Source organism: Melospiza melodia, chromosome 3 (assembly GCF_035770615.1).
Source record: "Melospiza melodia melodia isolate bMelMel2 chromosome 3, bMelMel2.pri, whole genome shotgun sequence".
NCBI lineage: Eukaryota > Metazoa > Chordata > Aves > Passeriformes > Passerellidae > Melospiza > Melospiza melodia.
In genome coordinates this window covers 140,042,223-140,054,848 of record NC_086196.1, presented here as the reverse complement: position 1 = coordinate 140,054,848, position 12,626 = coordinate 140,042,223, and the positions used below count along the sequence as shown (strand labels likewise).

The 12,626-nt window shown below is 57.9% G+C and overlaps 1 protein-coding gene across 7 annotated transcripts in view; it reads right to left on the bottom strand.

The window, feature by feature from the left end:
- Window positions 1–283: 283 nt before the first annotated feature.
- DTNB (dystrobrevin beta) overlaps window positions 284–12,626 on the bottom strand; it is a 131,832-nt gene continuing 119,489 nt past the window's right edge. For 4 of the 7 annotated variants that reach the window (XM_063153271.1, XM_063153277.1, XM_063153274.1 and 1 more), the window contains 4 exons: window positions 11,959–12,048; window positions 8,775–8,828; window positions 3,574–3,607; window positions 284–517 (listed from right to left, as the gene is read on the bottom strand). In XM_063153271.1, coding sequence (XP_063009341.1) covers window positions 3,603–3,607; window positions 8,775–8,828; window positions 11,959–12,048 — 149 coding nt within the window. In that variant the 3' untranslated portion in view covers window positions 284–517; window positions 3,574–3,602. Of the gene's footprint in view, window positions 557–3,573; window positions 3,608–8,774; window positions 8,829–11,958; window positions 12,049–12,626 lie in introns of all 7 variants that reach the window. The other 3 variants (XM_063153272.1, XM_063153276.1, XM_063153275.1) reach the window with 3 other exon arrangements.

The following is a 12,626-nucleotide window of genomic DNA, read 5'->3' as shown; positions in this document are numbered from 1 at the left end:
GCTGAACCCCCATTGCAGGAGCTCCAGGTGGGCTTGGAAAGGCTGAACCCCCATTGCAGGAGCTCCAGGTGGGTTTTTAAGGCCGAACCCCCCCTGCAGGAGCTCCAGGTGGGTTTTTAAGGCTGAGCCCCCCCGGTTTTGTGCAGGGGTGATCCTGGGGGCTGCTGCCCTCTGCTCCATGCACAGAGGGGAGGGACAGAGCCAGGGGCAGTGACCCCGTGGGGGTGACAGTGGCTCTGTTGGGGGGACCCTGGGAGGGAGCAGCACACAGAGCCACCAGCAGTGTCCTTTCAGGTGTTATTTTTGTTTTTTAAGCCTGCCTGAGCGGCCGAGCCGGGCGGGAACACACCGAGGGTGCATGCAATGGCCTGAGGGGCAGGAGAGGCCTCGGGACAGCTCCCGGTGCTGGCTCCAGGTGGTGGAGATCGGTCACAGTTGCACGATGGTGATGGATGGGCTGGAACGGCCTCTTCTGAGGGGGGGAGACGTCCCTCGGTCGCAGGAGCATCCTCCGAGCCTGCGGCACCGGGAAAACCCGTCAGGGACTGCGGGGACCCTGCAGAGATCACCCAGAAATCCCCCAGGGGTCCTGCAGAGACCCCACAGGAATCCTGCAGAGACACTGCAGAGACCCCACAGGAATCCCATAGAAATCCCCCAGAGATCCCACCCGGCCCCAGAGCCAGCAGTGCTGGGAGCAGGGATGGGAACGGAGCTGGGAAGGGAATGGAGCCCCGGGAGAGGCTGAGGGAGCTGGGAAGGGAATGGAGCCCCAGGAGGGGCTGAGGGAGCTGGGAAGGGAATGGAGCCCCAGGAGGGGCTGAGGGAGCTGGGAAGGGAATGGAGCCCCAGGAGGGGCTGAGGGAGCTGGGAAGGGAATGGAGCCCCAGGAGAGGCTGAGGGAGCTGGGAAGGGAATGGAGCCCCAGGAGGGGCTGAGGGAGCTGGGAAGGGAATGGAGCCCCAGGAGGGGCTGAGGGAGCTGGGAAGGGAATGGAGCCCCAGGAGGGGCTGAGGGAGCTGGGAAGGGAATGGAGCCCCAGGAGGGGCTGAGGGAGCTGGGAAGGGGCTCAGCCTGGAGAAAAGGAGGCTCAGGGGGGCCCTTGTGGCTCTGCACAAGTCCCTGACAGGAGGGGACAGCCAGGGAACAGGGACAGGACAAGGGGAAATGGCCTCAGGATGGGCCAGGGCAGGAGAAAAGGAGGCTCAGGGGGGCCCTTGTGGCTCTGCACAAGTCCCTGACAGGAGGGGACAGCCAGGGAACAGGGACAGGACAAGGGAAAATGGCCTCAGGCTGGGCCAGGGCAGGCTCAGGGTGGACATCAGGAGGAATTTCTGCATGGAAAGGGTGCTCAGGCCTTGGCAGGGGCTGCCCAGGGAGGTTTGGAGTGCCCATCCCTGCAGGTGGCACCTGGATGTGGCACTAAGTGCACAAGGTGGGCACTGGGCACAGCTGGCACTGGGTGGGCTGGGAGGGATTTTCCAGCCTGAATGATCCTGGGATTCTGTGAGGTTCCAGCAATCTCTGCCTGGAGCTGTTTGCAGCTCAGGTCTCTGTGAATGACCTTCCTCAGGCACTCTGTGATAGTTTGGGGTCATTTTCCCCAGGAGGAGCCCCCAGCTCTCTGCCCTGCAGCAGCTGCTCTGGACAAGGGGAAATGGCCTCAGGGTGGGCACCAGGAGGAATTCCTGCATGGAAAGGGGGCTCAGGCCTTGCAACTGCTCAGGGAGGTTTGCAGTGCCCATCCCTGGAGGGTTTCAAAGCCCTGTGGCACTTGGGGACAGGGAAAACCTCTGGGGTCACCAAGTGCAATCCTCACCTTGTGCCCTGAGTGCCACCTCCAAACCTCCCTGGGCAGCCCCTGCCAAGGCCTGACCCCCTTTCCATGGGGAAATTCTCCCTGCAGGAAGAGCCACCGCAGTGTAAAGGGTTATTTTTGCCCTCCTTTTGTCCTTTCCCATCTTTCTGTAGGATCCAGGAGCCTGGCTGGTTCCTCTCCCTCATTTCTCATGGTCTCTCATTTATTCTCTCATTCTCTCATGTGCCTGAGGCCCCACTGGGCTCTGGGGAGGGGGAAATTGGAGCTCCCCCCGTCCCCTCCAGCCCTGGGGGTGGCAGGGTCACTCATGTCCCTTTCTCCAAAGCCTTTCAGGGGTGAGGAAAGCCTCACTCTGCGGCTGCCCGTGCTGCCTCCCCCTCCAGCACTGCAATTTCACTCCTTCTTGAGTTACCAGATTGTTTCCCAGATCAGGCAGGACTTGAATTCCTAATGCAAAAACTGCCAGAAAGGCTCCTGAGCCCCTCTGGGGCTCTCTCCTTGCACTGCTGGCAGGTGGGGAAAAGGGCAAACCCCCTTTCTTCACTTGGCAGAGGGTGTTTGGTGCGAGCTGCTGCTGGGATTGTCCCACAGAATCCTGCTCTGGATCCACAACTGCTTCTCCTGGCCCCTGGGCATCGGGGAGAGGTGGAAGCTTTGTCCTGCCTGGTGCCTGCCATCCCCAGGGAGAGGGAGGGGGTCCCAGAGGAGGGTCCCTGCTGTCCCCATGCCCTGCTGTCCCTACGTCCTGCTGTCCCCGTGTTCCTGCTGTCCCCGTGTTCCTGCTGTCCCCATGTCCTGCTGTCCCCTCTGGTGCATCCAGGGAGGATTTTTGTCCTTCCTGGTGCATCCAGGCAGGATTTTTGTCCCCTCTGGTGCATCCAGGCAGGATTTTTGTCCTTCCTGGTGCATCCAGGCAGGATTTTTGTCCCCTCTGGTGCACCCAGGAGGATTTTCTGCCTCCTGCCCACCGGGAGTGGTGATGGGCGTCATGGCAAACTTCCAGAGGCTGAGGAAACCCGAGCCTGCTCCCCGCAGCTTTTCAGGTGGGGGAGATAAGGATCTCCCTGGAGACACTGCGGGCTCCAGCCCTGCCCCTCCCGCCCTCCCTGCACCTGTCTGTCTGTCCATCTGTTGTGCCTGGTTATTAACTCACGGCCCTGCTTTTCTGGGGGCAGACAGGGTATTTTTGGTCTGTCTGGACAGCGTCCATCACCACGGGCTCCTGTTTCCTCTCCTGACAGAAGGGACAATAAATGGGAGATAAGGCTGGCAGAGATGGGGGTGATGGTGTTTGCCCACCCTGGAGAGAGCTCAGAGCCCCTGGCAGGGCCTGAAGGGGCTCCAGGAGAGCTGCAGAGGGACTGGGGACAGGGATGGAGGGACAGACCCAGGGGATGGCTCCCACTGCCAGAGGGCAGGAATGGATGGGATATTGGCAATGAGGAATTGTGCCCTGGCAGGGTGGGCAGGCCCTGGCACAGGGTGCCCACCCTGGATCCCTGGCAGTGCCCAAGGCCAGGCTGGACCATTCTGGGACAGTGGAAGGTGTTTCTGCCATGGCAGGGATGCCACTGGGTGGGATTTAGGATCCCTTCCAACCCAACCCATTCCATAGTTCTGAGGAAAACATCCTTTTGAGTGGAGGATGGGCAGGTGGGACCTTCCTGGTGCAGAAACGGGAGACAAGAGCAGGAGGGGACAGGAGCCCAGGAGGGGACAGGAGCCCAGGGGGTGGGACAGGTGTCCATCCTTACCTGAGCTGCTGTCCAGCCTGTGCTCCCTCCTAACCTGCAAAGAGGGAAGGACAGGTTAGCACGGGGAGCGTTTCCTGTCCCACGAAATGAGGATGTGCCCCCAGCTCTTACTGCTGTGGTGGGACAGAATTGATTCCTGCCCCTTCTCCCCACGTGTCACACACATGAATTATGAAAAACCCTTCCCTTAGCGTTTTTCCTCCTGAGAAGCTGAGAGGCCTCAGGAACAAAATGCAAACATTGATTATCTGCTGCTGTGGAATGCAACAGGTGCATCTGGGATTGGGCTCCTGTGGCTGTTTGTAATTAATGGCCAATCACAGTCAGCTGGCTCATACAGAGAGCCCCAGCCACAAGCCTTTGTGATCATTCCTTTTCTATTCTAAGCCAGCCTTCTGATGAAATCCTTTCTTCTATTCTTTTAGTATAGTTTTAATATAATATATATCATAAAATAATAAATCAGCCTTCTGGAACATGGAGTCAGATTCTCTTCCCTCACCCTGGGACCCCCGTGAACACCACACACCCAGCACCACAGAGAAGAAAGATCCTGCCTCAGTTTCCCTGCCATTCCCACCCTGGGCTTTGATCCCGGTGCCCTCAGCCCCTCCAGGTGCCACCTCCCTGGGTGCCATGGTCCCTCCCTGTCCCTGCTGTCCAGGGTGGCCTCTCTGGTGCCAGGCACAGGGGCAGGGCTGTGCCCTCCTTGCCAGGAATGCCACAGGAGCCACAGAGCCTGACAGGGACACGTCACTGCCGCGGGGTCACCTCGGTGTCCCCGTGCCAGGCTGCCCCTGCCAGCCTGTCCTGGCACCTGGGCACCTCCCCAGGGCTCGGCCCTGTCCCTGCTGAGCTGCACGAGGGTCTCACAGGGCGTTTCTCCAGCCTGGGCATGTCCCAGGGGCACAGCCCCCTCTGCCAGCTCGGTGCCACCCCAAACACGCCAGGGACTGTCCCCTGGGGACAGGGGGATGCAGGAGCTCAGCTTTGGCCAGGATGGGCAGGGGCATTCCATGGGATCCCTGAATGACCTCGGAGCCCCCCCAGTGCCAGCCCTGCCACGGCAGGGACACCTGGGACTGTCCCAAACCTCAGGGGATGCACTGAGCGGGATTTGTGACACAAATCAAAGCGGGAAACGTGTGTGTGCAACAAATCCTCCTCGTAGAGGATTTCATCCCCCAAATCCAGCCCTGCTCCACTGAAGGTCAGCCTCTCCAGCAGGGAAGGGAGGGCTGGGGTTCATTAATTGGGAATAAAACAAAAACACAGCAGGGAAATAGGAAATAACCACATGGAGAAACTTGTGAGGAAGCCCAAGGATGATGCTGTCCCTAGGTGTGGCATTAAATCAAAACAAGGTCGATTTGGAATGGATATTGGGCAGGAATTGTTCCCTGGGAGGGTGGGCAGGCCCTGGGTGCCCAGAGAAGTGCCCCTGGATCCCTGGCAGTGCCCAGGGCCAGGCTGGGAGCACCTGGGACAGTGGGAGGTGTCCCTGGCATGGCAGGGGTGGCACTGGGTGGGCTTTGAGGTCCCTTCCCCATCCAAACCATTCTGGGGTGATTCTCTGAGTCCGTGGCAGTGAGGACCAGCCCCCGCCTTGGTTTTGGTGGGGTGCAGGGGCTGGGGACCCCCCTGAGCTGCTTTTTCCTATTGTTCATCCCAAAATGAGAACGCTGCTGAACCCAGGGCTCACTGTGGGCTCCCCACCCCTGCAGCCCCCGGCCACAGCTCCCTGGCTCCGGTGTCACCCCTCCCTGCTGTCCCCCAGCCCCTGCAGCTCCACACTGATCATTCCCGGCTCTCCCTGCCAGAGGCTGACCTCACCGGCTCTGGGACTGCAATAAAGTGCTTTTTCCCCTGGCAGGGACAGTATTTACATTCCACACCGAGGCTCTTGGACCCGGCTCTGCTCTTGGACACGTCTGGGCTGGAGTAATTGGGGAGAGTTTGTGCTCCATCTCTGCTCCATCCACCATCTGCCGTGCCTCAGCCTCCCCCTGCCCCGTTTCCCATGCCAGACACAATGCATATTTGGAAAGAGCCGCGCGGATCATCTGCTAAGCATCTCAAATATTCCAGTGATGAGGAATGTTCTGGGGCAGAGAGGGTCCTGAGAGCTGGGTCTGCTCTGCAAAACTCCTGTTTGAGCCAAAGTCCAGCTCCCCACCGCGCTCAGCTCAGCCGCGGGTGGGCAGAGGAACAGAGCAGTTCCAAACACCTGGGTGCCCCGAACGAGGCAGGGATGGGGAAGCCCAGGGCGGTGAGCTGTGCTGGGAGCAATGCCGCGGCAGCTGAGCCAGCAGGAAATGTGTGTGTGCAACAAAAGCAGCCTCCAAACCCTGCTCTGTTGATGCTGGAGCGGGGTTTGGCTCGAGCGAGACAAACGCCGGGGCTGATTCACACCCGGCCAAGGCTGTTCCTCTGTTTGGGTTTGGAACACCCAGAGCAGGAGCCAGGAGAGCCCTGAGGGAGGTCCTGGCCCTGGGAGAGGAGCAGATGCTGGCACTGCCTCCCTCAGGCTGCCCTGAACACCCCGAGGCCACGAGGATCCCTCCCAGCTCTGGGATAACTCCTGGGATGGAGAGCCTGGGACACCAGGGACACGGGGGTGACAGGGAGGGACCTCCTGAGACACTGGCGGCACTGCCTCTGGGATCCCCATTGGCACAGGGACACTTGTCCTGCCAAGGTCACCATGGGATGGATCCCCACTGGCACAGGGACAATTGTCCAGCCAAGGTCACCGTGGGATGGATCCCCATTGGCACAGGGACACTTGTCCTGCCATGGTCACCATGGGATGGATCCCCACTGGCACAGGGACACTTGTCCTGCCAAGGTCACCATGGGATGGATCCCCATTGGCACAGGGACACTTGTCCTGCCAAGGTCACCGTGGGATGGATCCCCATTGGCACAGGGACACTTGTCCTGCCAAGGTCACCATGGGATGGATCCCCACTGGCACAGGGACACTTGTCCTGCCAAGGTCACCATGGGATGGATCCCCATTGGCACAGGGACACTTGTCCTGCCAAGGTCACCATGGGATGGATCCCCACTGGCACAGGGACACTTGTCCTGCCAAGGTCACCATGGGATGGATCCCCATTGGCACAGGGACACTTGTCCTGCCATGGTCACCATGGGATGGATCCCCACTGGCACAGGGACAATTGTCCAGCCAAGGTCACCGTGGGATGGATCCCCATTGGCACAGGGACACTTGTCCTGCCAAGGTCACCGTGGGATGGATCCCCACTGGCACAGGGACACTCGTCCTGCCATGGTCACCATGGGATGGATCCCCATTGGCACAGGGACACTTGTCCTGCCAAGGTCACCGTGGGATGGATCCCCACTGGCACAGGGACACTTCTGCCAAGGTCACCGTGGGATGGATCCCCATTGGCACAGGGACACTTGTCCTGCCATGGTCACCATGGGATGGATCCCCATTGGCACAGGGACACTTGTCCTGCCAAGGTCACCATGGGATGGATCCCCATTGGCACAGGGACACTTGTCCTGCCAAGGTCACCGTGGGATGGATCCCCATTGGCACAGGGACACTTCTGCCATGGTCACTGTGGGATGGATCCCCACTGGCACAGGGACACTTGTCCTGCCATGGTCACCATGGGATGGATCCCCATTGGCACAGGGACACTTGTCCAGCTATGGTCACCATGGGATGGGTTTCTCACAGCCCCTGGAGCAGCTCCTCCTCCTCTCTCACATTTCCATGTGTGACCCTTGCTGTGAGAAAAGCTGAGCACAGGACAGGACTGTAACGCTGGCCTGTGGCAGCTGCTGGGGACAGGGACCAGGGCTGGGAGGTGACACATGCCAGGGTAGAGCCACAACACCTGCCAGGGGCTGCTCCAGCAGAGCCACCTGCATCCAGAGCCACCTGCACCCAGAGGCATCTGATCCAGAGCCATCCACCTGCACCCAGAGCCATCCACCTGCACCCAGAGCCATCCACCTGCACCCCGAACCATCCTCCTGCACCTGGAGTCACCTGCACCCAGAGCCATCCACCTGCACCCAGGGGCATCCACCTGCACCCAGGGCCATCCACCTGCACCTGGGGACATCCACCTGCACCCAGGGACATTCACCTGCACCCAGAGTCACCTGCACCTGGGACATCCACCTGCACCCAGGGCCATCCACCTGCACCTGGGACATCCACCTGCACCTGGGGACATCCACCTGCACCCAGGGACATTCACCTGCACCCAGGGGCATCCACCTGCACCCAGGGACATCCACCTGCACCCAGAGCCATCCACCTGCACCCAGGGACATCCACCTGCACCCAGAGCCATCCACCTGCACCTGGGACATCCACCTGCACCCAGGGACATCCACCTGCACCCAGAGCCATCCACCTGCACCTGGGACATCCACCTGCACCCAGAGCCATCCACCTGCACCCAGGGACATCCACCTGCACCCAGAGCCATCCACCTGCACCTGGGACATCCACCTGCACCTGGGGACATCCACCTGCACCCAGAGCCATCCACCTGCACCTGGGACATCCACCTGCACCTGGGGACATCCACCTGCACCCAGGGACATCCACCTGCACCTGGGACATCCACCTGCACCCAGAGCCATCCACCTGCACCTGGGACATCCACCTGCACCTGGGACATCCACCTGCACCCAGGGACATCCACCTGCACCCAGAGCCATCCACCTGCACCTGGGACATCCACCTGCACCCAGAGCCATCCACCTGCACCTGGGGACATCCACCTACACCTGGGGACATCCACCTGCACCCAGAGCCATCCACCTGCACCCAGGGACATCCACCTGCACCCAGAGCCATCCACCTGCACCTGGGACATCCACCTGCACCTGGGGACATCCACCTGCACCCAGAGCCATCCACCTGCTCCTCCACCTGCACCCGGGGACATCCACCTGCACCTGGGACATCCACATGCACCCAGAGCCATCCACCTGCACCCAGAGCTATCCACCTGCTCCTCCACCTGCACCCGGGGACATCCACCTGCACCCAGGGACATCCACCTGCACCCAGGGCCATCCACCTGCACCTGGGACATCCACCTGCACCCAGGGGCCCCCGTGGGGTGCAAAGGGAGGCAGTGAAGCCCCAGAGGAGTGGTCAGAAAACGCTGCAGAGCTCTCAGACAGGTTTGTCCCCTCACCTCTATCCTTTCCATTCTGCAGCTTCTCTGTTTCTTCCTCGTCTTCTTCCTCTGCTTCAGGAAAAAACACAAAGAGGAAAAGCAGACATGAGACTGGGGGGTGAGAGGAGAGAGGCAATCGTGGAATTGTTGGGGGTGGAAAATCCCTCAGACCATCGAGTCCACTTTCCTCCCAGTTCCCAAGGCCACCAGTGCCCCATGTCCCCGCCACATCCACAGGGCCTTAAACCCCTTCAGGGTTTTTATTTTATTTATTATATTTATTTATTTTTATTATTTAAAAAATATAATAAATATAATTTTATTATATTCTATGTGGTAACTGGAGGGGAATATCAAATGCAGGCTGAACTAAAGAAGCATGGTTGCACCATGAGGTCTGATTTTTGAATTTACTGTGATAGGGAGTAACATCTTCAAACAAACATTTATTTTCCCCTGCATTAATTAAAATTAATAAAATAAAATAAATTAAATATACAATATTTATATATTATATATTTTATAAATATATTATATTTATTATATTATATATAATAAATTATATAATACATATACATATTATATATAATATATAATTATATATAATAAATTATATAATTATATAAAAAGATAATATAATATTATCTTTTAATATAATAATATTATATTATATTATATTAATTATAATAAAATAAATTAATTAATTAATTAAATTAAAATAAATTAAATAATTAAATGTAAGAAAAATTAAATAAATTAAATTTTACACAATAGGTCATGTACATAGAGCAGCATGGTGACATATGGGGGTCACACAGCTCCAGTGGGTCCTTGTAGGGAGAGCTGAGGAGATCAGGCAGCTCTGGAATGACCAAAACTGGGACCTGGAGCTCAGTGTGGGGTCAGGAACAGCCAGCAAAGGAATTGCCTTGGTTCCCTGCAGAGCAGCAGCCCTGAAGCTGCTCCTTTGGAGCTCGCATGGAGCAACAATGGAGTAAAAATGGAGTAAAAATGGAGTAAAAATGGATCAGTGTTTGCCCAGCAGCACTGGGAGTGTGAGAGGCACTTTGGTGTGGCTGTGGCACTGCGGTGTGGCTGTGCCCAAAGGCTCCTGGAGCTCTGGCAGCCTCAGTGCCCATCCCTGGGCAGCCTGGGCAGTGCCAGCACCCTCTGGGGACGAACCTTTCCTGTTCTCCAGCCATCCCTCCCCAGCACCATGGCAGGAGAAGGTGGCTGGGGCCATCAGGGCACCCTGGGCGCCATGGGAGGACGGGGTGGTGCTGCTGTGAGTGTCTCCTCCTGGGACAGGGAAAGGGAAAAGGGAAAAGGGAAAAGGGAAAAGGGAAAAGGGAAAAGGGAAAAGGGAAAAGGGAAAAGGGAAAAGGGAAAAGGGAAGGGAAGGGAAGGGAAGGGAAGGGAAGGGAAGGGAAGGGAAGGGATCTGCAGCCCCCCTGGATCCCAGCCCTCCCCACGCTGCAGGAGCTGTCTGTTCCCACAGCTCCCCTCGGGACACGACGTGTGAAATCCTGCTGGCTCCATCAGCTGAGGATAACTCATGCTCTTCCTCATTTGCACAAATGACACCATCGCAGACACTTCCAGGGGAGCCTTCCCTGCTCTCTGCATCTCCTCCAGCACGAGCCTGTCAGCAGCTCCATTCTCATTCCATTCCCACTCCCTGGTGAGCCACACAGCTTTGGAGGGCCCTGGCATGGCTGGTGGCCAGGGATGGACCCTGGGGGTGGCTGCAGCTGTGTCAGGGGTTTGGGATGGAGATCAGGGAAAGCTGTGGGCAATGCCCTCAGGCACAGGCTGGGATTGCTGGGGTGTCCTGGGCAGGGTCAGCAGCTGGATCCCTGTGGCTCTGACTCAGGCTGTTCCACAATTCTGTGACTCTACAACACTCCCTGTGCTCTGCAAAGCAAAAAGGGACGAGTGCAGAGCCTGGGCAGAGGTTTGCTCTCCGTGTTTGAGCCCTGGGGGCAGAGCTGAGGTGATTTATGGGGGAGCTGGTGGCCTTGGCATGGCCCTGCTGGTGCTGTGTCATCCGTGGACAGCTTTATTAACTGGAGCTGCCTCTGCTGCCAGGACATGGGGCTGGAGGGGGATTTACTGCTGGGCAGTGAGACCCCCCTGTTCACCCCTGCAGGCTCCACCACCACCATGGCAGAGCCTCGTGGGTCACCCAAAATGTGTGGGGAACTTGGTGCTGGCTCCAGCAGGGAGCAGGGACAGACACAGGACATTTCTGTTCTTCCTCCTCAGCACCAAAACCAGCCCAGAACAGAACCACAACGCCCTTCAACTTGGGAAAGAGCAGGAACAGACACAGGGCACTTCCCTTCTTATTCAGCACCAAAACCAGCTCAGAACAGAACCAGAACCACAGCACCTTCACCTTGCCAAAGGGCAGGGACAGACACAGGACATTTCTGTTCTTCCTCCTCAGCACCAAAACCAGCCCAGAACAGAACCACAGCACCTCCACCTTGCCCAAGGGCCTCCACAGAGTCCAAGCTGTGACTGCTCCCCTGTTTGTCCCCAGCCCAGAGCACTGAGTTCAGTCCGTCCCTGGGCACATCCAGGGATGGGACTGCACCCTGGAGAGCCCTCTCAGAGCCTTCCAGCTCTGGAGAGCCCTCTCAGAGCCTGCCAGCCCTTTCTTTCCATGCAGAAATCCTCCTGGAAGCAGGATTTAGTGCTGCAGCACTGCATGGTCCCAGCCCTGCTGCTGACAAGGGTCAGGAGACACTTCCCTGGGAGAGGCAGGAGCTGCCCCAGCCCCAGAGGGGTGTTCAGCTCCCCTGGCACGGGGAACAGGCTCAGAGGGAGTAATTAGCTGTTTTCCACGTCATTGTTTAACCACAAGGGGTGAAAGTGGCCTCCTGTACAGCTATTGAGACGTGGTTGCATCATCTGATGGGGAGGCACAGCAGAGGGTCTCACCTGCTGCCCAGGTACTGCAGGAATCTGGGGACACTCACCCCAAAAACCTGCTCTGCCTTGTGACTGTGTCATTGGATCATCACCCAGCACTGCCCAGGGAGTGGTGTTGGGTGTAAAAGTGATTTTTCACTGAGAACGTGGACACGCAACCTCACATTACAGAAAACAACAGAACAGAAATAACAGTTAACAGAAAAACAGTTTTGACAGAAGCTAAATCTAAGGACAAATCTCCAAGCTGTGGCTCAGCCCTTACCCGAGTGCAGCTCCTTCACCAGCGAGGACATGGTGTTGGTGATGGAGTCAGCTGCCACCAGCAGGTCATTGCGCAGGTTCCTCCTCGTACCTGGCAGGGACACACAGAGGGTCAGCAGGGGCTGCACTGCCACTGCCACTGCCCCCAGCGTCCCCTGTCCCCACCTTGGGCTGGCTCCCAAAGCAGGGGAGATGGAACTGGAACACCTCCGTGTGCCCCATGCACTGATCACCCTGGGACAGTGACACTGACAGTGACACAGTGACAGTGACACAGTGACACACACAGAGGGTCAGCAGGGGCTGCACTGCCACTGCCACTGCCCCCAGCGTCCCCTGTCCCCACCTGGGGGGGCTCCCAAAGCAGGGCAGATGGGTCTGCAACAGCCCCGTGTGCCCCATGCACTGATCACCCTGTGACAGTGACAGAGCAGTGACAGTGACAGTGACACAGTGACAGTGGCACACACAGCATCAGCAGGGGCTGCACTGCCACTGCCCAGGGTCCCCTGAACCCAATTTAGCCTCACTGTCCCCACCTGGACTGGCCCCAAAGCAGGGGAGATGGAACTGGAACACCCCCGTGTGCCCTATGCCCTGACCACCCTGTGACAGTGACACTGACAGTGACACAGTGACAGTGACAGTGGCACACACAGCATCAGCAGG